At 51.8% G+C, this 26,133-nt stretch overlaps 1 protein-coding gene and 1 non-coding gene across 2 annotated transcripts in view; one reads left to right on the forward strand and one right to left on the reverse strand.

Moving 5' to 3' along the window:
- GFRA2 (GDNF family receptor alpha 2) overlaps window positions 1-26,133 on the reverse strand; it is a 106,137-nt gene that overhangs the window by 2,952 nt on the left and 77,052 nt on the right. The window contains exons 5-7 of the mRNA XM_010845443.1: window positions 11,673-11,782; window positions 10,883-11,023; window positions 8,805-8,977 (exon numbers count right to left, since the gene is read on the reverse strand). Coding sequence (XP_010843745.1) covers window positions 8,805-8,977; window positions 10,883-11,023; window positions 11,673-11,782 — 424 coding nt within the window. The remainder of the gene's footprint in view (window positions 1-8,804; window positions 8,978-10,882; window positions 11,024-11,672; window positions 11,783-26,133) is intronic.
- TRNAG-UCC lies at window positions 7,255-7,327 on the forward strand. Its single transcript has one exon. It is a non-coding gene; the product is annotated as a tRNA-Gly (tRNA).

Raw genomic sequence — 26,133 nt, forward strand, 5'->3', positions numbered from 1 at the left:
GGGAGGGAGGGAGAGAGTAGAAGGGGGAAGAGGGAGCTGACAGCCACGGACGGGGGGGAGCAGAGGAGGAGGAGAGGGAGCAGGGGAGGGGGAGGAAAAAGAGGGGAAGGGGAAGGAATACGAGAGGGCCCTTCACCCCCTCCTCAGACCCATGTCATTGTGAGAAAGGGATGCCATCTCCCAGGGCCAGGGCCAAAGGACTCCGACCCAGTGTGTGGTCTCTGGTGGGGCCACAGGGACTTGGTCGGGGAAGGACTGGCCCCATAAAGATCAGGACAGGACCCTCCTCAGGCTCTATCAGTGACCCACCTGGGATCCATCACCCACAGAACTTGCCCAAACCCTTCTGAGCCAATGGCACTTCTGCCAGGCAGGCTTCAGGGTTGACTTGGCCCACAGTGAGTGTGTGCTGAGAGGCCCAGTGACACGCTGGGCTTCCTCTGGCTGTCCTCAAGAACTGCCTTCATGTGCTGCAAAATCCAGCTGATAGATGCTGTCCTCAGAGACCCATCCCAGCCTTTCTCTTTTAGACTGCAGGGTCCTAAACCTTGGTGTCCCTGCTATGGATGAGCCCTGTTATCCAAGGAAGGAAGGGCCCCAGAGACCACAGCCCAAGGCTCCAGTTGGTTCAGCCACTGACCCCAGGTGAATGCCTTCATCTACTGGCACCTCAGCTTCTTCGTCTATAAGATAGTGATCTACAGTCAAGCAAACCTCACTGACCCACCGTGAAGATACATGAGACCACGCATATGGCACAGCAAAGCCAAGTATGTGTATGTGTGTGCTCAGTCACTCAGTCGTGTCCGACTCTTTGTGACCCCATAGACTGTACCCTGCCAGGCTCCTCTGTTCATAGGATCTTCCCAGCAGGAATACTGGAGTGGGCTGCCACTTCCTCTGCATAGACAAATTAAAGGCCCCTTAACCCCCAAGCATGACTCAGAGCCAAGCGGAGCCTGCATCCAGCACACTCCCAGGACTGGGGCTTCAAGGTGAGACTGGGTTTAGCTGGTGGACTGTGGCTACCCCAGCTCTGGAAGCAAAGCCAGGGAGAAGCCCCAGCCCCATGGAGATCGCACCCTGCCACCTGACTTCCAGAAAACCCAGAGCAGATAGTGAAGGCGTGAAGGTTCCAGTAGCCTCCCCCAAGGGCAAGCCCAAGACACCCCCCCCATCCTCAGTCCTAGGCACACAGAACAGTGCAGGTGTTTGCTGGTCAGCCGACCTTTTCTGCCAGTGGTGGATGGAGGAGATGTAGAGCTAAAGAGGTTCCACTACCCAATGGCCAAGGCTTAGGCTCAAATTCACCGCCTCCCTCATCATTAACTCTCCCACTGTTCCCCACAGGAGGTTCCAAAGATGAATGAGTCACAGCCCTGTTCACAGCCCGATGAGAGAAATAAACACCCACACAGTCAACTCCATACCAGTTCAGCTAAGACTGGGGGGGAAGGGAGAGGCTGTGTCCTCCCCAAGCCCCCTCATCACGCTGCAGGCTGTCCTCTGAGCCCACACCCCACCAAGGCCACCTTTGATGTCCATCTCAGCCGATAATCTTGGCAACAGGGAGGGAAGAGGATGGCAGCAGAGATAAGGTTCATCCTTCTAGAAATTTCTCCCACAGAGCCCTTTGCCCAGGAAGTTGGAAGGAAATTATTGCCTTCCTCATCTTTCTAGCCACCTCTGTCCACACTCCCAAAGCCACATCTGGCAGTCCCAGGGTCTTGTGGGTCCAGCCCAGGTGCAAGGGACCAAATGTAGTGTTGTCTCTATGGGAAGGGCTTCCCTGGTGGCTTGGATGGTAAAGAATCCACCTGCAATGCAGGAGACCGGGGTTTGATCCCTGAGTCAGGAAGATCCCCCAGAGGAGGGCACTCCAGTATTCTTGCCTAGAGAATTCCATGGACAGAGGAGCCTGGCAGGCTACAGTCCATGGAATCTGAGCAGTCACCACCACCACCTCTATGGGAAAACTTCTGGCTGGAAGTGGCCGATCCTGTCTCCTGCTTCTGCTCCTGCCTCCACCCTCCCCACCCCACCCCCTGCCTCCAATCTCAGTGCCCCTGGCCTCAGTGCCTCCCCTACACATGCCCAGGAACTCCTCATCCTCCCCTCCCCGCTACCTCCCTAATACAAGCCCTCCTTTCTTATTGATGACTATCGACTATCGCTGACTGTCGCAAAGATCTGCTAACAGTTCCCCAGTCTCCTTCGCTTGACAATCAATCTCCACCTGCTGTCAGATTATCTTCCCAAATCACACTTCGCATCATGACATCCCAGTTCAAAAGCTTTCAGCAACCTCTTCACAATCACCACTTCATCCTGCAAATCAGGTTTGACTCGCCACCCCCTCCTTCCCATATCAGAACTCTGTGTTCTCACAAACTCATGATCTGTGTTCCTTTAGGTCAGGGGGCTTCCATGATAGCTCAGTTGGTAAAGAATCTGCCTGCAATCCAGGAGACCCCAGTTTGATTCCTAGGTTGGGAAGATCCACTGGAAAAGGGATAGGCTATTCACTCCGGTATTCTTGGGCTTCCCTTGTGGCTCAGGTGGTAAAGAATCCACCTGCAATGCAGGAGACCTGGGTTCAATCCCTGGGTTGGGAAGATCCCCTGGAGAAGGGAAAGGCTACCCACTCTAGTATTCTGACCTGGAGAATTCCATGGATTATATAGTCCATGGGTTCGAAAAGAGTCAGACATGACTGAGCAAATTTCACTTTCACTTTCAAAGGTCAGGGGGAGATGTTTCTACAAAGGGTCAGAGAATTACGATTTTAAGCTCTGCCGGCCATCACGTCCAGCCCAACACAACTCTGCCTACAGCACATGGACCACATGTGACAACCGGGTGGGGCCATGTTCCGTAAAACCTGATTTATCCAAACAGGCAGCAGGCCAGATTCGGCAGCAGAGCCCCTCCTCAGCTGCTCTGCACTGTCCTGAGTCCCTGCCTTGGCTCCCTTCTCTCCCACTCCTCCCCATTCCATGTGTCTGCATCCCTACATCATCCATCAATTCTCCCTATTCCTCCTGGCCCAGAAGCAAGGTCCACCTGCTCCATGAGTCCTGTGCTTCCAAAGCAGCTTCCTCCTCTGGATCCCATAATGCCTTATTTGTCCCTTGGTGTGCCCATCACTTCCTGCCCCATAATTCTCTGAGCCAGCATGCACTCTGACCCTCCCACTAGTATGAGGACCAAGGTACAGGCCTCACAGGCTGGTCAGCCTCAGTGTCTGCAACAGAGTGACATGTGGTGAATTTATATTCAATAAATGAGTGAAGGCACTGATGGATGAATAAATGAATGACTACAAGAAAGAGATGAAAAGAAGAAATATGTTAGCCTCTCAAAGCTTTGAATTGGGCCGAGTCTGTAAACAAGAAATATACTGTCTACAGCCATACCACCCTGAATCTGCCTGATCTTGTCTGATCTCAGAAGCTAAGCAGGGTTGGGCCTGGTTAGTACTTGGATGGGTGAAATATATGCATAATAGGCATATAGAAACACTGATGGGCCTCTGGGGCCCATGCTCTGATGGCCATAGGCCTGTGTGCCCAGTAAGAGAATCATCCGGAGAATAGGGAGGAGGAGGGAGAGATGGAGGTGGGACTCTTGGCAAGCCCATCAACTCATTTTTAATTCCCCCAAATTTCATGGGCAGTAGCAAGAGTAAGAGCAGAAACTGGCTGATAGAGACAAGGAATGCAAAGGAGAAATTCCGTTACTAAGGTCCTGCAGCCCTGGGGAAGATGAGACTCCAGGTGACCTGATGGGGCCCTGCAAACTGGCCCAGAGCCACCCACGGGGAATGCTAAGGACACTAGAAACAAACCAAGTCCAGGGACAGTGGGAACCCCCTGCCAGTGTGCCCCGCCCACACTGTGCCACCCTGGCGCAGCTCCATCACATCACAGCAGACAGGACAGCCTGCTACCCAATCCTCCTGCACCCTTGACGGAAAGACTTCCCCTTCATACCTCACAGCACACAGAAGGCACCAATGAGAGGGAGGGAAGCTGAATCGAGTTGCCTGCAACAAAACAGACCATTTTCTAGAACAGAGAGCTGGAAGTTCCCACAAATCGAATGCTCAGGACCCTGGGCTCTTTTTGTCAACCTGTGTGGGGTATCCGCTTGATGCCAGGTGCTAGGCACTTGATTGTAAGGGCTACCAAGGGGGTGATTTTTCCAGTAGTCATTTATGGATGTGAGAGTTGGATCATAAAGAAGACTGAGCATTGAAGAATTGATGCTTTCAAACTGTGGTGTTGGAGAAGACTCTTGAGAGTCCCTTGGACAGCAAGGAGATGAAACCAGTCAATCCTAAAGGAGATCAACCATGAATATTCATTCAAAGGACTGATGCAGAAGCTGACGCTCCAATACTTTGGCTACCTGGTATAAAGAGCCAACTTACTGGAAAAGACTGATGCTGGGAAAGATTGAGGACAGGAGGAGAAGGAGGGTGACAGAGGATGAGATGGTTGGATGGCATCAATGGACGTGAGTTTGAGCAAGCTCCGGGAGATGGTGAAGGACAGGGAAGCCTGGTTAGCTGCAGCCCATGGTCGCAAAGAGTTGGATACAACTTAGTGACTCAACAATAACAAAAGGGGCGATGCAGCTCCTGTCCTCCAGGGATGCTCGTCTGGTTGGGGGAGCAGAACACATCCTGATGGGGGCCAGAGGGTGTCAAACAGGAGCCCTAAGCAAGGAGAAAGCAGCTTGGCCAGAGCTGAGTCAGGAGACCACCCAAGGGACAGCATCCAAGGAGGATTCAAAGGCAGAGAGCTGAAGAGAGGGGAGGGAGACACCCTCCACTCAGAGGGACTGACAAGTTCAAGGGCCAGCATCTTGCTCAGCCTGGACCTTGGGCCTACACCAGGGGGTACACCATGGGCTTCAGAAACAAAGGGCCCTGGATGAGGGCACGAGGTAGAACAGCCTCCTATGGATTCTCCGCTGTAGGGACCATTGGGTAGAAGAGACGGAATTCACACTGGGGATGTGTGTGTGTGAGAGAGAGAGAGCAGGGACAGAAGGAGATACCATTCTGCAGATCCTGCTGCACTCTCTCCAAGCTCCAGAGAGCACCAGGCTGGCAGGGCCACCCGGAGAGGGGACCACAGCCAGGAGTGGAAACATACAAGAGCCAGACTCTAGACAGTATCAAGGACCCCAGACAGAGGGCCAGCTCGGGGTCTGCCTAGCTGCCAGCTCCTCTCTGGCACCTAAAACCCCCCACATTTCTGCTCAGCTGCCTGCCATGGGGACAAGAGTTCCTCTGTCCCCAGACCCTGCCCCCACTGTGGGAAAGTCCTCTGGGGGAGCAGATACAGAGAAGGTGACAGCACAGTGCAGCCAGAAGAAAACTGTCCGGAAGGCAGAGGCTGGGACAAGTCACTGTCCTCACTGGGCTTCCACCCTTTGAGGTTTGGGAAGCAGCTCTGAGAGCCCTTCACTCCTGACATCCAATCACTCATGCAGGGTCACCAGCTGGCTGCCATCTCGAGTCAGTGAAGAGGGTCCCTAAGGCTTCCCCCAGGATCCACCTGTGGAGGAGGAGGAGGAGGACAGTTAAATAACCTCACCTCTCTCTCCAGGGGTGTCTGGGATGCACAGCTTTCCTCTCCCTCCCTCCCCGGCTCAGCTCCCCATCTCTGCCCTCAATCAGAGACTCCCTTATGTCGCCATGGGTTGCAGTCATTCCCAAGGGCCACCACAGAGCCCCTCCAAGCTAGAAGAGCTGAGGAAGGACAGACCACCCACACCAGCCTCTAGCCAAGCTGAGGGCAGAGATGCAGCCTTATTCGTTCAGCACTTCCAGCACTTCCAGTAGTAACAGTAGTCTTTAAAAGACTAAAGCAGAATCAGAGGGACTTCCTGGCAGTCCAGTGGTTAAGACTCCACACTTCCACTGCAGTGGGTGTGAGTTCAATCCTTGGTGGGGCAAGATCCCACATGCCAAAAAATTTAAAAACAAGAAAAAAGCACTTCCCTTTCGGTTTCTGAGAGAAGAAATGGGGGTATAGGGATGGTGATGGATGGGTCCCTCTCCTGGGAAGGCCACCCATGCTGTCCTTCCCAGAGTGACTTAGTCAATAGACCTAAGGGGGTCTACGGGAGACAGGTCTGGAGGATCCCCCAGCCAGACAGCTCCCCCCCAGCCGGGATTCAAAACAGCTAACATATAGGTAAGGTTCCTCATGCACATCGTCTTCCATAGAGATCATGCATTAACCGCCCTGTAATCAAACCGAGTGTAAGATGAGACCCCAGACAGTGAGCCTGCAGCCCCAAGCTGGAGCTGAAAGAAACCAGCCAATGTTTCAGCAAAGTACTGGAGGGAAACAGGGGTAGAAAATGGAGTCAGAGTCACCAGGCGTGTAGAGGACTGCGGCAGACATGAGATCCCAGCTGTGAACTTTTCCATGCCCGCGGCGACTCTCTGAGAAGCTTAAGGAGGGTCCACGGCCCCCTGAGTGGGCATCTCCCAGGTTAGCCAGCCCCGAGGGGCTGGAGAGGAAGGCTGGCAGTGCCCAGAGGGACCTGGGGACCAGACCAGAGCCTGGTCACCTGACAGGTGGCACAGCCCCACCAGCCGAGTTGCCCGTTGCTCTAGCATGAAATTGAGCTGGTGACCGTCTGTGGAGCGGCTCCTGAGCCCTGCCAGCAGCCGCTGAAGCATGTTCAGGGTAATTAGGAGCTGCCCAAGGGTGACGTGCACACCGCAGCCCCAATCAGGAGGGGTGACCTAATGGAGGGGAGCGGGGCGTGGAGGGGCCATGCTGGGCAGGCCTGAGGGCACTTGGAGGTCGGGTGTCCACGAGGAAGGGAAGAGGGAGTGGGCTTCCCAACCAGGACGGGCACCAGCAGGGGATGCCCAAGGGGCCTGGATGCCACTTCCGGGCCCCATCCCTGCTCAGGTCTCATCTCAGGACTCCAAAAGCCCGCTGTTCTTTACCTCTGGGGGTACTGAGATTAGTGTTAGTGTTAGTCACTCAGTTGTGACCAACTCTTTGCAACACTATGGACTACAGCCCACCAGGCTCCTCTGTCTATGGGATTTCCCAGGCAAGAACACTGGAGTGGGTTGCCATTTCTTCCTCCGGGGGATCTTCCCAACCCAGGGATCAAACCTGGGGCTCCTGCATTGCAGGCAGATTCTTTACCACTGAGCCACCAAGGAAGCCCTACTGAGGTTATATGGACCATCAAAAATTGCATATATTTGAAAATTCCCTGATGGTCCAGTGGTTACGACTCTGCACTTCCACTGCAGGAGGCCCAGGTTCAATCCCTAGTCAGGGAATTAAGATCTCACAACGCTCGAGGCATAGCCAAAAAATGTTGTATATATTTAAGATGCACAACCCAATACACATAAGTACTGTGAAATACTCACCATGAGTCAGTCATCACATCCATCACTTCACACCTCTACCGTTACCTTGTTTGTTTGTTTGATTTCTTTTTTGTGCTGAGCACACCTAAGGTCTGCACATCTAAAGTCTTAGCAAGTTTCAAGTACCCAGTACAATACGTCAACTACAGTCACATGGCTGCAGCCAGCTCTCCAGGACTTATTACTCATCTTGCAAGAATGAAACTTCATAGAGCGTGCCTACTGGTGATCCCACCAGCCCACCCCACTCAGACTGCATCTTCATTGCCCTACACAGCCAGGCTTGTTCTTGCTGCCCCCACAGCCATGCTCACACTGAGCCCCATTGACTGGACTCCAGACCCCACCCCTCCTTGGGAATTCCAGCCCCAACTCCTGCCTGAAACATCCCTTATGCCCCACCATCCATGCCCTCGCTAATCCCTCCCTCCTCTGCTTCCCCTGATATTCTGCACCAGATCCTCTTTTAAACTCTTTCTTCTAGGGTGTGAGTGTGTGCACAAGTATATATAAGTGTGTGTGAGAGAGTATGTGGGGGGGGGCGGTGGGGGTGTTCCAATCAGATCAACATCCTAGGCAAAGACTCTACTATAGCAAATGGTATGATGGCACAAGGGAAGCTCAGCAGAGACAAAGGCTGAGTGGGGAGTCCTGTGATGTGTCTCCACAGTGCCATCCACGTGGTCCCCTCTTGTGGCACGGACCACACCCCATGTCTGGTGCTTGTTGAACTGTCTGACCCTCAACAATACCCCCAAGGACCACAAAACACAGGACTTTGTCAGCCTCATTCACCAATATCTCCTTAGCATCTCACATAAGATCTCGACCAAAACGTGTGCATCACACCATTGGATGGATGGACGGATGGATAAAAAAATGAACATCATGGGTTGTGGAGTCAGAGGTAGGTTTGAAATCTTATTCCACCACTATTGAACCAGCTGTGTGACCCTGAGGGTGTGGCCTAACACCCCTGGGCTAGCTTTCTGTATGTAAAACAAGGATGCCAGCATCTCATTGTGTGAGAATTCAATGAAATAGGTAGAGTCCGCTAGCTAGTCTACAGTACCTGGTCATCAGTAGATGGCAAGTGAACGCTAACCATCTCATTTCTCTGGCACCCCTGTGGTATGTAGTACAATCCTGAGATAGAACAGGTGTCTAATACTTGTAAGGTGATGTCCAGCGAGTGAATCATGGAAAATTAACTCCCACCAGCTCTTTCTGCCTCTTGCATCTTGACCCAAAGGGAGGAGGTTGTGTGCCCCATCCCTGGTCCCCCGTCTGTAACCTCCCACCCTGCCCCTGACATTAGATTCTTCTCTCAGCCCTCCACCTGCCCCAGCTCCATATCCACAGTGCCCGAGCTATAGCCCCTCACCTGGACAGATGTGCAGGTACTGATGACACTGGTCCCCAGGCTGGTGCTATCACTGAGGTCATCTGGCAACGAAGGCGTTTTGTCTACCCGAGGGGCCTGTGTGGCCTGGAATGGGGGGCTTTTAGGGGACAGGTTCACATCTGTACCATTGCCAAAGGCCTGGATGGCATTCCCTATGGGGAAAGAGAGCAGGGAGACACAGAGAAATCAGGGGCCCCTCCATCACTCTGCCCCTCAGCTGAAGGTATCCCAACAGCTACCTTCCCTGTGATGGCCTGGAGCTGGGGGCAGGGTGGAACTTGTCTGAACTAACTTGGCTGAAGCTCCCTTTCAGATACCTAGCAAGGTCTCATACCCAGAGAAGAAAAGAGCAGGAGGGAAGCTGGAATAAAAGGAGATGTACTGGATGAGGAATGAAGAGGAAGAGAGAAGTGGGAGCATGGGGAGCCAGGTGGGGAGGAGCAGGCCGTGCCCAGGGCGTGAGCTGTCTTCTCTGCAGCATTCGGTGCTGCAGGCCATGCCCCCCACTGCATGCCAATGGTCCCCAATGCAGCCCCCCTCCCCAGGTGGCCTCACCCACCCTCAGTCAGTCAGTTAGACTGATTCACTCAGGACTAACTACTGAGACCTCTTGGACAAAATTGTGTCCCCAGTACCCAACCGTATACACAAGACCTACAGGAAGCTCCACCTCCAAGCCCCAGAGGCACCTCAAGCTCCTCAGGTCGCCGCCTGGCTAGGCGCCACTCCCTCCACTGGAACACTGGCCCCCCGCCACATTTTCAGCACTGAAGGTCTGCCATCTCTTCTCCACTAAGTCACCCAAGGCCGAAACCTCGGTCAGCCAGGACACTTCCCTAACCACCCTCTTGCCGGCCATGAGCTGACCTCTGAGAGGCCTCTCCTCCCCATCCCACCCCAACACTGCTCTGGGTCAGTGGGCACCATCCTCTGCCCGGGGCACCTGCTACATCCTCTAGTGGACTCGGTTTTGGGTCACCTGTGAGAACCATATCCCTACCCTCATCCCCTCCACACGAGAAGCAGAGAGCGAGCCTTCTGAAATCAGATCTGACCACGGCACCACCTGTCAACACCCCTTCACCAACCCACATACCACCTCTGCCACCTGCAGGACCCTAAGATCCAAACGCCTTCAAGTCTGCTTGCCCCCCTCCACGAGGAGGACTCTCTCCACCTGTCCAGGTAACCCCAGGCATCCTCGCACTCTGTGGCAAGGATAAGTGGTCCACAGGTTCCCAAAACCCACCTCTGCCTAGAGCAGACCAGCAGGCCCTTGCTGCCACTTCAGCTGACCAGTGCCCAGCAACCCCCACTGTGGGTCAGCTTCCAAGAAGCCTTCAGGGACCCTTACCTCCAGGATGTCTTGGGCATCCCCACCTTGTGCTCCGGCAGAACCCTCTGCAGACCTCCACCCTAGCACAGCGCCCCCTGTACTATGATGGTCATGATGCTCTAATGGTGCCCCCCTTCAGAGGGTGAGCTGCTCAATGACAAGCCCTGTGACTTCCATCTCTAAACTCCCGGTGCTGTCAGAAAGGCAGGATGGACAGATGGACAGAAGGAAGAAAAGAGGAAGGGACAGGGGGAGGAGATCTTTCAATGGGTGGGAGGTGGGTGTCAGACTAGGAAGACCGGGCAGATGGAGCTTGTGGCTGACTTCTCTCTCTGGCCTTCAGATTAGTAGGAGTTTGATGACTTAAGACTCCAATTCCCAGGGGAAATCAATCCTTAAAGGGAGAAGTTAAAGAAGCCGAGAAACTCATCGCAGGGCAGTCCCCAAGGGAACCTGGTGAAACCATCGGGATAACAGACTAGAAACCTTCAGCCTTAATGTGACAAAGATTGAGGCCTCCAGGGGCCTCCGGACAGCTCCGGGGAGCATCTCCAGGAGTGCAAAACCCACGGTCTGCGTAGTCAACCCCCCTACTGGAGAAGCTCCACAGGGACCACCAGCCACTGCAGGGGGAAGGAGGGCAGGACCCGGCACAGTTCCAGGGCCCCCAGGACAGGAGGGGCGGGAGGGCTCCTGACGGGGTGGATGCGGGCGGACTCACGGAGGCATGGGTTCTCTGTGAAATCCTTCAGAAACTTCTCACACTCTTCCTCCATGTTTCCACTCCCACGACAGCTGCACCAGGGGGACACCACGATGCCCGTGGGGCTGGAGTCCACGTAGTTGGGTGTTATATCAAACCCTGGGCAGGGAGACAGGGAGGCCGAGGAGAGAGGAACAGTAAGCCTTCCCTCCTGGCCCCCAGACCCCAGGCACATCATAGAGGAGGCTTGGGACCCGTCCCCCACCCCTCCACCTGACCCCTAAACACATATACACCACAGCTCACAACCCAAACCACGAGGGTCGGCAGGGGGGTCATGGCATAGAGGACAGCAGAGGGGATACTCAGGAGCCCCCACCCAGAGCACGGGCCCTGGCTCTCTCCTATACCAACAGTCAGGGAGACTAAGGCTCTCTCCCGGGTTTATGTCCCAGTGCCAGCATTGACCAGCAGGGTGAACATGTGCAAGTCACTCAGTTTCCCTAAGCCTCAGTTTTCCCATCTGTAAACTGGAGCCCTAACCCCCACCCAGAAAGCTCTGTTTTGAGATTTACATAAGACAGTCCATGTAAACTGCCCAGTGCAGAGCCTAGAATGTCATACAATGAACATCACCCTTCTTATTTTGGAAGCTGCCTAAGATTCTTGGGGCTCCTCCCTTGTGATAAAACCCCAGCTCCCATCACAGCTCCTATCTGAAACCAGGCAAAGGAGGAACTGGACTTCAGTCCCTAACTGGGCCAGGGGCAGCCGGGAGCCACTGAGATCCCAGGCTGGGGTGGCTTACCGATCATGCCAGCGTAGGAGCCCAGACACGCTTGGTAATTGTCGGTGGGGCAGCTGGTGAGCGTCTGGTAGGAGGCACGGCAGTTGGCATGGAAGTCCGCCAGCCGGGACCTGGGGTCAGGAGAAGACCATGGAGAAAGCAGGTTAACCTGGCTGACCTCCCGTCTCCTCCAGGGCACAGCAGCTCCTTCAGAGCCTCCCAGGGCAGGAGGAAGCCAGGAAGGACAGAGAGGAGGAAGATGGGGGGAAACAAGTTTTGGGGGTTTCAGGCTAGGAACTCCTTGAGGACAGGACTTCCTGGAAATTGAGGCATCCAGTTTTGTTGTTGTTCAGTCACTCAGTCGTGTCCAAATCTTTGTGACCCCATGGACTGCAGCACACGAGGCTTCCCAGTTCTTCCCTATCTCCCAGAATTTGCTCAAACTCATGTCCATGGACTCAGTGATGCCATCCAACCATCTCGTCCTCTGTCACCCCCTTCTCCTCCTTCCAGTCACCCAGTTTAGGCAAAACCCATTCTGAACAGATCTCTCACTTGGAGGAACACAGAGAGAACCCAGGTGGGTTTGCTGACAATGTCTGGGACTCAGACAGGAAGGCCGGGCTCTGCTTCCTGCTTGGTCACACTCCTGGTGACCTTTCCCAAGTCCTTCAACACATTGTTACTGCCACCCTACAATCCCTGCCCAAGGACTTCCCTGGGGGGTCAGTGGTTAAGAGTCCACCTTGTAATGCAGAGGATGTGGCTTTGACCCCTGGTCCAGGAACTAAGATCTTATAATGCCATGGAGCAACTAGCCCGAGAGCCACAAGGAGAGAGAGTTCATGTGCCACAACTCAGGATCTGCATGATGCAACAAAGATCCAAAGCAGACAAAAAAATAAATAAATAACCTCTGCCCAGCCACCTCATAGGGCTTCCCTGGAGGCTCAGAGAGTAAAGAATCTGCCTGTAACGCAGGAGATCCAGGTTTGATTCCTGGGTTGGAAAGATCCCCTGGAGAAGGAAATGGCAACCCACTCCAGTATTCATGCCTGGAGAATCCCAGGGACAGAGGAGCCTGGTGGGCTACAGTCCACAGGGTCTCTAAGAGTCAGACACGACTGAGCAACTAACACTTTCAGCAGGATCCTTCTAGGGGTCAGTGGGACCAACTCGCAGGGAGATTAAAAAAAAAAAAGAGTCCCCCTAGGATAAGACATCCCTCGGGCATTCCTGACCCTTCTCTTCTACATCAAATCAGAGCAGAGCCTCCAGGGCTGTCCCTCCACTAGCTCTTCAACCCTGCAAGGCACAATCAGCATTTTCTTCCCCTGGTGACGTAACCTGTCATCACCTGCTCCTCTCTGTGAGCATGGATAAAACTGCTTTGTACCCACCTGCACACAGCTCTGTGTTCCCAGAACGACCGTGAGCTGCCGGAAGGCAGCCGCTGTCTGAGCCTGTCTGTCCCCAGCCCCTAGCACCTTGTGTGGAGTTCACAGGAGGCCCAGGGCACCCAAGTCTAACCTGCACAGGTATTTCTATTCCTTCTTCCTCCTGCCCTACTGCCCCGGCCCCAGGGCTGTTGCCATCAGCCTGGGCTGGGACCACTGCCTGCCTCCCTACTACTCAGGCTGTAGTGTATGAGAACGCTACAGTGGCCACAGGAAGGACCATCCGCCACCCTGCCCATGCTCTGACCACACCACAATATTTCTCACAAAGCCACCTCAAAGATCACCCCCAATTCAGCTCCCCTGCTCCTCCACTGGAACTCTGTCCACATTAGGAAGGAGAAGAGAGAGAGAAAAATGAGAAGTTGAGAGAGACCAGGAACAGGACAGCCTAAAAGGAACACCCTCAATGGAGGCGTCCACTTAGGTCCTCCCACGGGACAAATCCGGATTTGCCAGGAGGCACCACAGTCCCAGGAAAGGGGGTACAGGAGAAGGAAGAAGCAGCTCTCCAGAGCAATTTGATGCCAAAGAAGCCTCATGTGTCCCTGAACTCCTGCAGCCTGCAGAGACAGCAAGGGGCCGGAGATGGAAGGTGAGCTCCAAGCTGAGAGCCAGGGGGTGGGGTCTCACTTCAGCTCCGCTCCTAACTCACTGCAAGACCTCAGATGAGTCCTTGCTTCTTGCGGACTCATTTTCCTTATTTATCCAATAAATAGAAACTGTTTTCACAGTCGGGGAAGATGACAACGTTCTGGAGATGGATGGTGGTGTGGTTGCATGACAATGGGAGTGCACCCAATGCCACTGAGCTGTGCACTCAAATATGGTGAAAATGGCCAATTTTATGCTGTGTATAACTGACCACAATCAAAACGTGACTTAAGCAGAGGTCCATTCATACCCACTTCTTATGACCAAGTCCTCACAAAAATTCTGAGATATGCCAAGCAGTTGTTAGCACCCATCCCCCTTTACAGAGGAAGAAGCTGAGCCTCAGAGGAGCTGAGTAACTTGCCCAGGACCCCAGAGCTTCTAAACAGCAGAGCCAGAACTCCAGCCCAGAACTCCAACGACAGGGGCAGCCCCTTTTGGCAGGCCTCCCACCCCCATCCCACTCCTCTACAAAAGTATCTTGTCCTCCACAGGAAAAGAGAAGCAAATTTGCATTGTCTCCACCCTACCTCCTGCCCATAAATCACACACTGTATCTGCTCACCCAGTCCCCCAAACAGGGAAAAACAGTACTTCCAACCAAGCTTCCAGCCACTGCAGAATAAGACTTGGTCTTGAATGGTCAGATCAGCGTCTGTTCTGCTACATGAGCCCAGCAAATGAATGAAGGTCAATGAGAGGTGGTCTCTGCCCACACCCCAGACCTCCAGAGACCTGCCAGGGAGCCAGGAAGGGACACAGACTTAAGCAAGGAGGATCTGGAGCCAACAAACCAAAATCTCTAAGCAGCTATCATAGGTTGAATTGTGTCAGCCAAGGAGCCACATGGCTTCCCTGGTGGCTCAGATGGTAAAGAATCTGCCTGCAATGTGGGAGACCTGAGTTTGATCCCTGGGTCGGGAAGATCCCCTGGAGGAAGGCATGGCAACCCACTCTAATACTCTTGCCTGGAGAATCCCCATGGACAGAGAAGCCTGGTAAGCCACAGTCCATGGGGTCATAACAAGTCGGACAAGACTGAGAGACTAACACACACACGAGGAGCCAGATGCTCATCCCTGGTGCCTGTAAACCTGACCTTATTCAGACATAAGCTCTTTGCAGATACAGCAAGATGACGTCACAGTGGATTAGGGTGAGCCCTCAGTCCAATGTCTGGTGTCCTTATAAGCAGAAGAGAAGAGACACAGACATACGGTGAGAATGCATGTGAAGATCCAGGCAGCACTTGGACTGATGCACCTATAAGTCTGGGCTTCCCAGGTGGTGCTGGGGTAAAGAATCTGGCTGTCAATGCTGGAGATCCGGGTTTGATCCTTGGGTCAGGAAGATCCCCTGGCGGAGGAAAGGACAACCCACTCCAGTATTCTCACCTGGTAAAACCCATGGACAGAGGCGCTTGGCGAGCTACATAGTCCATGGGGATGCAAAGAGCTGAACACGACTAAGCTACTAAACATCCACACACCCTTGCAAGTCCAGGGACGCCAAGGAGTGCCGACAACACCAGAAGCTAAGAGAAAGGCATCGAACAGATTCTCCCTTCAAGCTTGCACAGGGAGCACGGTCCTGCCAACACCTGGATTTTGGACTTCTGTCCCCTAGAACTGTGAAAAATCAGTTTCTGGGTCTTTTTAACTGCATTACAATTCCTTTACAGTGCTGTATTAGTTTCTGCTGTACAACAACATGAATCAGTCATATGCATACATATATCCCCTCCCTCTTGGACCTTCCTCCCACCCACCCCTCTAGGTCATCACAGAGCCCCGAGCTGAGCTCCCTGTGCTGCACAGCAGCTTCCCACTAGCTGTCTCTTTTACACATGATAGTGTATCTATCGGAGAAGGCAATGGCACCCCACTCCAGTACTCTTGCCTGGGAAATCCCACGGACGGAGGAGCCTGGTGGGCTGCAGTCCATGGGGTCGCAAAGAGTCAGACACGACTGAGTGACTTCACTTTCACTTTCATGCATTGGAGAAGGAAACGGCAACCCACTCCAGCGTTCTTGCCTAGAGAATCCCAGGAACGGGGGAGCCTGGTTGGCTGCCGTCTATGGGGTCGCACAGGGTTGGACACGACTGAAGTGACTTAGCAGCAGTGTATCTATGCCAATTCCAACTCCCAATTCATCCCACCCTCCCTCTCTCCCTATGTCCACATGTCCATTCTCTATATCTGCATCTCTATTCTAATCTATACAAACAGCTTCCCCTGTACCATTTTTTCTAGATTCCATGTGTATTTGTTAATATATGATATTTGTTTTTCTGACTTACTTCACCCTGTTTGACAGACCTATATCTTTTCAGTTTCTGTTTTAAGCCACCCAGTCTGTGGCACTCTGTTAAGGCAGCCACAGGGCACTAACACAGCACCTTCAAAGACTTCACTGTTTGCTCTGGCTGAAGGTCTCCCTCTAGAAGGAGCCAAGAGGATGTGGTCAGGCCCCAGCAACAAGGAGCACTGCAGCTGGGCAGCAGGAAGCCACGGCTGAACTCCTGCAGGGCACAGGGCTGTGAGATTACCAGCAGAGATGCTAGCTACCATCTCCTCCCCACCAAAGAGAAGTTAAAACAAGATCTCTTAACCAAAATACAGAAGTCCATTCTAATGCCATTTGATCACATGGAGAGCCCAACCCCCTCCTACATCTCCTCAAGGGCTCACTGTCAGTTCTGCCCCTGAAGCCCTTTCGCCCACCAGGCACATGGACTTCTCCCACCTCTGTGCTCAATTGCATACAGACTTACTGATATGGCCGTGTCTGCTCCCCGCAACTGGAACATACATTCCCAGAGTGGAAGACTCTACTGACTTCTTCATCTATATCCTCCAAATGCCTTTGGACTAGTGGGAGATATCCACTGGTCTTTTTTCCAAATACGTATTGAGGCCCAGCCATGTGACTGACAGACCAGTGATGGGAATGGCACACATGTCAGTGAAATGTCAGAAAGGACATCAATGGGGTTGGGGCTGAGTGCCCACCAGGCCTGGGCCAGGCCTCCACAGAGGTCAGTGCCAGCCCAGTGTCCTGGAGGAGCATGATGCCTGCTGCAGCAGACCTGAGCGACCTCCCCATCCTACATGCAGGCCTCACGTCCCTTCTGCAAGGGTGGGTCTCCAATCACTGACATGGAACATTGAGGTGCTTAGCAGCCTCACGTCCACGATGCCCCTCAAAATATCACCAGACCCCAGGCTAGAGACAGCGGGAACATGTGAAAATGAGAAATTGATGCCCACAGGGACAGACAAGGTCATCCAGAGAGAGGGGGTAGGTGAAGGAAGGAAGCCAGGACTCAGAAGGGGAAAGAGTTCCGATGCTCAGTGAGAAGGGGACGACAGATCCAGCTGCTGCAAGAGGAGGAACAGCTGTCACACGGCTGTGCACAGTCCACTGCTTGCCCGACATGTGACCTTGGGCAGGCCTGTCGTGTCTCTGGGCCAGCATCCCCAGTTATTCAACGGGGTGGGCTGTGCCGGCCTAGCTCCCTCGTCGGGTCTGTTAGAGAGCTGGGCACACAGAGGAGGCACCGTCCTTACCTTTTTTCTCTTGTCCAGACATCTTGTCCCCAGCACTGTGCCTGCCACTGGCAAACAGGAAATAGCTTTTCCTGTGTTTGATGTAGAAGAAATACCTGTTCGCCTTGTTGTGGTAGGTCTGGGCCCCACACAAGGTGAGTGTATCAAGGAGAGATGACAGCTCCCACCGTCTCTCCATCCGGCTCCGGAGTCCCCCTGATGGACCCAGATGAACAATGGCCTCCCTGCCCCACTTCACTGTCCACGCCACACTGAGGACACAGGAGCAGCAGGGGGCCCTTAGCCAGATCCAGGGTGACCAACGAGGAAGGGCCACCTCGCTCCTCCGAGGCTGTGGCCTATTTCCTTCACAGCAGCCCTACGGTTGTCTTCAGAGCACAGGGAAGGTAGAGAGAGGAGCAGAGGGGAACGGTGGAGGGAAAGGCAGCGGCTAGGCCTTCTGTCACTCTATTTCTTCAGCCTCAGCATCCTTGTCAAACCAGAGTGACCACTTAGGAGGACACCATGTCCAGGTCTCCAGGAGGCCTTTGATTGTTCAGCTTCCCTCTGTCCCTCAAGACACAGCCAAATCCACATAGCCCACTCCCTTGTCCAAGCAGCCGGCTCCATCCACGGCATTAGAGACCAGTGGTGTCAATTTCCTCCAAGCCGGCGACACTCTCAGCTCCAACCATAAGTGAATCAGCCAGGTCCCAGTAATTACAGTCTCCAAGGCAAATGTTATCCTTTCATCATGCATGGCAAGCCAGCTGGGGATCTTGGGCCAGCTGCCACTCTTTTCTACAGATGGTGTGAGTTCCCCAGTCTCTTGGACTCCATTCTCACTTCCAGCAACAGACTTTTCCTCGCCCAGCCCCATTGCTTCCCAGATGTTTGCCTTGAAGAGGCCCCATAGGATAGATGGCATAAGAGAAAGCATGAGAGAAAGAGAAGACAGACAGACAAAGGGAAAAAACAGAGAGCCAGCAGAAGAACCATCAGTGAACACAAGCCAAGTCCACTCTCAGTGAGATGGAGCAAAGACTGCCAAACGCGTTCAGGGTAGCAGGTGGATCTATCTGAAACACACAGACCTCTTTGGGTTGGTTTCATCAGCCACTGTAGCCTATTCAATCACAGGAAAGCAGCAGGAGAGGAAGAGAGACACTTGACCCCCGATTTCATTAAACAGCCACCAGATTAAATGTAGGACATCCAATTAATTTGAATTTCAGATCATTGATAATTTTTTTTTAGTATAAGTACATTCCATGCAATATCTGGGATATACTTATACCAGTTTCTTTCTTTTTTTTTTCTCTCTTTTTTCCAGTTTCTCCAGCATTCAAGTTTAACTGGGTAGCCTGTATCTTTGTTAGATCTGGCAACCCTATCTGATGGGCTGATGTGCTCCTGCAAAGGGAAAACAAGGCAAAGCTGGAAGTGCCATGGTCAACCCAGACAAGCCAAACCATCCAGACCTGGCCGGCAGGAGAGGGTGGACTTCCTATAGCTCAGTAGTTCTCAAAGTGTGGTCCACAGACCCACAGCACCAAGTGTAAAAGTGGGAATTTGTTAGAAATGCAGATTTTCCAGATGTCACCCCAGATATAACAGATATGAAATCCAAAGGCAGGGGCCAGAAATCTGTACTTTACCCAGCCCTCCAGGTGACTCTAATGCAGGAAAAGTTTAGGGATGCAACAAATGGTACAGGCTTCAGAGCTGGGCTTGCGGGGACCCTTCAGGCCCACTCCCTGGTCTCAGCTTTAAATACGGACATGTTATCACCCAGTCAATGGAAAAAAGTAATGCTTCAGGCTGTAGCCCAAGAAGGTTCACAGTTAGATGGCTAGGTGTATGCACGTTTGTACACACACAAACACACACACACACATACCTATCCCCATACAGAACAGTCACACTTGGGTACACTTCCCAAGTGGTGCTAATGGTAAAGAACTTGCTTGCCAATGCAGGTAACGCAAAAGACATGGGTTCAATCCCTGGGTCAGGAAGATCCCCTGGAGGTGAAAATGGCAACTAAGTCCAGTATTCTTGCCTGGAGAATCCCCATGGACAGAGGAGCCTGGCGGGCTATGGGGTCACAAAAGAGCTGGACATGACTAAGTACACACACACATCTCAATTCTTTGCTTTGACCTTGTCAAGAAAGCACAGGTACCTGTTATGAACAAATCTCTCCCTTGGTCCAGGTTGCAAACACCTTCTCTTGCACAAAGGCTTTCTCCAATCTGTCTGGCTTAGAATAATACTATGGTAAATTGCACCCCAGAACCCCAAAGCGTTCCAATGCTGGCCAATACATAGCTTTAGCGTCTGAAAGTGAAAGTGTTACTCACTCAGTCATGTCTAACTCTTTGCGGATCATAGCCCGCCAGACTCCTCTGTCCATGGAACTCTCCAGGCAAGAATACTAGAGTGGATAGCCATTCTCCTCTCCAGAAGATCTTCCTGACCCAGGGATCAAACCTGGGTCTCCTGGATTGCAGGTGGATTCTTAACTTCTTAGCCACCTGAAGATCTTGTTAACTTTGCCAAAGTCCCATTTATCAGGTTAGATCTGTTACATTGCTGCCACAGAAATCAATGGGTTTCTACTAGTTTAGAATCACAGGAGGAGGACAGGAAGCTAATATTTACTGAGGGCCTCCACTCTGCCAGGCATGGGTGTCGCATTTGACTTTCTGAACAATCCCACGAAGTAGACTATTTCACAGCAAAGACACAACAACTCCAAGAGGCAGGTCACATGGTCACACACCCTATAGTCAGCACAGCAGGGCCAGGTGCCTACCAATGAGAACGAGGTCTTTCTGCAGCTTTGCAGCCATGACCCACCACTGCTAACGATGCTTCTGGGGGCAGCCACCAGCGCTGCCGCGTGCTAATGAGCAGGGCACTTGAATATTTCATGGAGGGGAAAAAGGATTCCCAAGAAATACAAATTACTCACGATGGGCTTCAGAGCTGATTTAGGGGAACGTAGAGGAAATGGCTTTAATAGACCCAAGTGCTTCTGGAATGGCTTTCTGAGGTTCCCTCCAGCGATGCAGGGCATGGTTAAGCAGGCTCAATGTTACGTGACACCAAGACAGACAGAAATGGATTTCCCCCATGGGCCTGCTTTCTGACACCTCCGGGGTTCACTGTGGACAGCCTGAGCCCCGTTCTTTCCTGCCTTCTCTCGGAGGCTGCTGCAACTTCTCATGAAATTACAAATCCACTTGGTTTCCTTCCCTCCTGCTTATTCTTTAAGTATACGTGGATATTTACTCTTTCTGTCCAGAATAGCTGCTCCCCTTAGGGAGAGCAATTCCTCCTCTGGCCAGGTAGTTCTTACAGGCTGTCAACCATATGCTCCACCTTCTGGGGCTACAGGTGCACAGATGACCCAGGCTGCCCCTGCTACACAGGTCTCTCTTCCTGGCCACACTGACCATCTAGGATAAGGAAGCAACACAAGCTAAGCCAAGCACAGCCCTGCCCTGAGGTTTTCCTAAAGAGCAAGGAACAACTTTCTTTTATTTCTAGTGATTAAAGCACCAGAGATGTGAGCCCAGAAAAACTGGGACCACAGATCTAGCCTCACAGTCACAATAAAGATAACATGCAGCTAGCCTGCCAAGAGAAGCAAAAGTTAGAGACAAGGAGAAACAGAGGGAGACCTATTTGCACTTGAGTCCTGGAATACACCCTTGCCCCTTCTATATTTTACTGAAAGTCAATAGATTACTTTTCCATTTTTCTCAGGGTAGTTGGGTTTCTGCCACTTAAAACAGAAAATTTTCTGACTACTACTTAGCTTCACTCTCTGATTTTATCTGATCTTCTTTGCCCAAGTTCAAAGCAACCACAAAAGGCACACACTGAAAGGGACACATACCAAAAACCCACAAAGGGTCTATCTAACCCATGTGAGACAGCCAGGATCACAAGAACACTTCAGTGCAAGTAACCTGGAAAATGGATGATGGTACTATTCATGAAGGAAGACAGACCTGGCCTTGGATTCTTCACTCAGCTTAACTAGAGAGGAACGGTTCCAATGGATAAGCCACAGAAAGCCACATCGCTACTGAAAATGACAAGGATGCTGTTGTTGCTGTTCAGTCAACAAGTCATGTCCGACTCTCTGTGACCCCATGGACTGCAGCACGCCAGGCTCCTCTGTACCCCACTATCTCCCAGAGTTTGCTCAAATTCATGTCTGTTGAGTCGGTGATGCTGTCTAACCATCTCATCCTCTGCTGCCCCTTTCTCCTTTTGCCTTCAATCTTTCCCAGCATCACAGTCTTTCCCAGTGAATCGGCTCTTTGCATCAGGTGGTCAAAGTACTGGAGCTTCAGCATCAGTCCTTCCAATGAATATTCAGGGTTGATTTCCTTTAGGATTGACTGGTCTGATCTCCATGCTGTCCAAGGGACTCTCAAGCATGTAGATTATACCAATATATGAACATTCAAACATGAAATAACGTTAAGGGATAAAAAGCAGGAGACGATATACTTATGCACCGTAGGTAGAACAGGGGAAAATGGTCAGTGAACTGACACAATCCAGAAATAAATTTCAAAAGATGCTAATAGAATCCACTGTTCATTATATGCTCTTTTAATAAAGTTGGTTTAAGATAGTCACTATTTCTTTACATTTAATTGAATGAGGCCTCAGGAATCCTGGGTTATTATAAACAATGATTTCTTGAAGTCTCTGGTTAGAGAAAATGTTACTGGTCCCAGAAGCACCAGAAACTGACCCTTGATCACAAGAGAAAGAGGCTGAGAGAGCAAAGCTGCCATCTCAGAGTCCTGGCCCCTCACTCCAGGGCAGCCCTGAGTCCTAGGAGCTGGCAGGTGGGAGAAGAGTCTGATACCAGGCTGGGAAATGCAGACTGAACCCTTCTGTATGTGACTAAGACCTCAGGGCAGGCTGCTGCCAAAAGCAGGATTTGTTCTCCTCCCCCAGGAAGTCCTGAATTCTATGAGAACCCCACCTATACACAGAAGCAGGCCCAGCCCTGAGGTCCAGTTTATGGCATCATGTCATGCTGGCTGGGTCTGAACCCTGGCTCAGCTACTCGCTAGCTGTGTGGCCTTGACTCTGTCATTAAACCTCTTCTAGGCCTCCATTTCCTCGTCTGCAGAAGAGAAGGGATCACAGTACTTACCTCCAAGTTCGGGAAGATCCCTTGTAGGAGGGCATGGCAACCCACTCCAGTATTCTTGCCTGGAGAATTCCATGGATAGAGGAGCCTGGTCGGCTACAGTCCATGGGATTGCAAAGAGTTGGACACAACTGAGCAATTAACACTTTCACTTTCACTTTTCATGCTCAGGATGGGCTTCCCAGGTGGCACTAGTGGTAAAGAACACATCTTCCAATGCAAGAGACACAAGAGACATGGGTTCAGTCCCTGGGTTGGGAATATCCCCTGGAGAAGAGAATGGCTACCCACCCCAGTATTCTTGTCTGGAGAATCCCACAGACAGAGGAGCCTGGTGGACTACAGTCCATGGGGTTGCAAAAGAGTCAGATACGACTAAAGCGACTTAGCATGCACACGCACACCCATGATGCTTCTCCATCCTCTCTCTTCAGGCCAAAGGAACAAAATCTCTCTGATCTATTAACAAGCATCTCCTTCATTTATGCGGTCACACAAAGTGCTTCCACTAACATCACCAGGCTTTACCCTGAAGCTAGCATTATTACCGCTGCTTTACAGATAAGGAAATAGAGTCAGAAAGAGATTAATCAGCTCACTTAACATCACAGCAGCAAGGCAGAAGTTGCTGTTGTTGTTTAGTTGCTCAGTCGTGTCTGACTCTTTGTGACCCCACGGACTGTAGCCCACCAGGCTCCTCTGTCCATGGGATTCTCCAGGCAAGAATACTGCAGTGGGTTACCATTTCCTCCTTCAAGAGATCTTCCTGACTCAGTGATCGAACCTGGGTCTCCTGCATTGCAGGCAGATTCTTTGCCCCTGGGGAAGCCCAAAACACTTAGCTTCAAATCTTAGCTCCAAAGCCAGTGGGTCTTCCCCTCCACCCCGCTGCCCCCACCCTGACCAGGCCTTCTCTTTTCTCAACCCAGTGTTTCGTCCCCTCATTCGGAAGCTACAGAAAGAGGGAGGTTTATTTCTCTTCCGGTGTCATCTCAGGGAATCAGCCACCCCCCTTTTCCATGGATTCTGAAACTCACCCAGGATCCTCTCTCTCCTCCAGGTGAGCCATGAGGGCATCAATAGCAAATGACCTAGAGGGACTTCCCTAGTGGTGCAGTGGATAAGAATCCGCATGCTAATGCAAGGACTACGTTAGAAGATTCCACCAAGCAACTAAGCTTGTGTACCGCAACTTCTGAGCCCTCATGCCCAGAGCCCATGCTCTGCAACAAGAGAAGCCACCACAACCAGAAGCCCATGTATTGTAACAAACTGTAGCCCCTGCTTGTAACAACTAGAAAAAGGCCTGTGCAAAGTAATGAAGACCCAGCGCAGCGCAAAGTAATGAAGACCCAGCGCAGCCAAAAAGTAAATAATAATAAAAAGCAAAAAAACCTGGAGGGGACTTCCCTTGTGGTGCAGTGGCTCCGACTCCATGCCCCCAATGCAGGGGGCCCAGGTTCAAACTCTGGTCTGGGAACCTGATCCCATATGCCGCAACTAAGAGGTCTCCTGCCACAACTAAAGATCTTGCATGTCGCACAGAGTATCAAAGATCCTGCATGCCACAACTTAGACCCAGCAGAGCCAAATAAATAAAATATAAAAAAAGAAAGAAAGAAAAGAAAATGACCTGGAGATATCTGTGGTTGGAGCCACTGGACCTCAGGTGATCAGAAGCCATCAGTTAGAACCAGGCCACCATCAAAAGATTAGCACACCAACCAGAGTGGCCAACAGAAGCCTGCTTTAGGAGAAGACAGAGAGAGTCTGGATGGGGCAGAAGCCAACCTGAGCCCACGTGGATCTCCCACCCGGGGCCCAGAGATGGGAGCCAAGGCCATATCCTTCCTCTAGACACCATCATTGGATACAGTCCTTCCTGTTCTCTAAAAACACAGACAGATAGGCAGATGTCCTTTTATCCAGTTCCCGTCCCCACAATCCCTTCACCTGTGTTCCAAACCTATTATTACCTGGTAAGAGGAGAAAAGAATTAAACGTATGCATCATTTGATTTTAATTGAAGGACTGTTCTATTTCATTGAACTGCTAAGTAAGCTGAACAAGAGATTGTGTTTACATAAGCAAACCCTGAGTCACTATAGACTTGCTGTCACATTAAGTCAATACTTATGAAGGCTCTCTATTTAATTATTCAGTGAGGATTGACTTATTATTGTGTTAAGAGTGTGGTTAGCCTTGAGCTAGGTAGCCAGTCAGCTGAAAGGTTTCTTTGGACTTTCTCTGAATGCTGATATGGTTCGTGCTGGTGGTAGGAGGCTGGCTTCTCCCCTCTCTCCCTCCCTATGGCCACCCTCTCTCCTGCTCCAGAGCAGAAAGCTCCAGGTTCACCTCCCTCAAGTCCATTAAGTCAGGGGTAAGAGGCGATCCTGCAGTGGCCAGGGAGCAGGCAAGGTCCCAGTGGCCAGTGGCCAGTGGTCAGGCCCTCGTGTGATCTTCCTAAGCCTGGGGATTACTCCTAAGACCCTGACACATTAGGGCTCGTGAGCTAAGTTGGGGCTTCCCTGGTGGCTCAGTGGGTAAAGAATCTGCCAGCAATGCAGGAATCACAGGAGATGCGGGTTTGATCCCTGGGTCAGGAACATCCCCCGGAAGAAGCCATGGCAATCCACTCCAGTATGCTTGCCTGGAGAATCCCATGGACAGAGGAGCCTGGCAGGCAACAGTCCATAAGGTCGCAAAGAGTCAGACAAGACTGAAGCAAATTATCAGGCATGTATGAGCTAAGTTGAACACTCTCAGCCTTCATCCTTCCCATTTTAAGCTGAAGACCTCCCACTAAAAAGACCCAGATCCCTCCCCAGCTTTATGAATTCCAGCATTTCCCCCTCCCTCCCACCTCCACAGAGTGTTTCTTGACCTTCGCCATCCATTCAAACCCTATGATTCCAGGGCATGTTTGTTACAGAGACTCAGATAGGTTCTGACATCAAATTATAGTTCCTGAAATGTAACATACAGACGAAAATCCAGCCTAAACTGCAGACCGGTGTGAGGGGCACAGTGATGGAAAGCAAAATGCCAGGCACCAAATGACCTGGGTTCAAGTCCCAGCTCTGCAAATCACAAAGGGTACAAGCTTGGGCGTGTTACCCCACAGTGAGCATCCTCATCCAGAAATAAAGGTCTAGTCATTTCTGGGAAGAGTCACTAAGGTTCCCATACAGCACCAAGAACTGTGCCCAGCCTGCGGGTCTCAGCTTTTTGTGGGACTTACTCTGACTCTGGTGACTATGGCCCCACTCATGACCCCTGAGAGAGGACTTCCTAGGACTCAAGAGCCCAGCATTTGCCACCCTAACTCCACCCATAATTGGGACTGTGATGACCTCTCCAATTCACCTCTCCTCCTCTTCCTCTCCCTTGCCCAAACCCTCGCAGAGAAAGCAAATGGCACATATTCCCCAACCATGATGGTTCACAGATCCTTATCCTATGGTCTCTTCCTGTTGGGAATGCCTTCCTCCAACCACATGCTCCTTAACTCCTCTTCCAGTTCACCCTTCCAAACCCAGTTCAGGAGGTGGGGCTCTTCCAGAAAACCTTCCATAAGGCTTTGCCCCAACTCTGAACCTGTTTCACAAACTCCAATTATTACATTTGCACCC

The sequence above is a fragment of the Bison bison genome, unplaced genomic scaffold (assembly GCF_000754665.1).
Source record: "Bison bison bison isolate TAMUID 2011002044 unplaced genomic scaffold, Bison_UMD1.0 scf7180017864217, whole genome shotgun sequence".
NCBI classification, from domain to species: domain Eukaryota; kingdom Metazoa; phylum Chordata; class Mammalia; order Artiodactyla; family Bovidae; genus Bison; species Bison bison.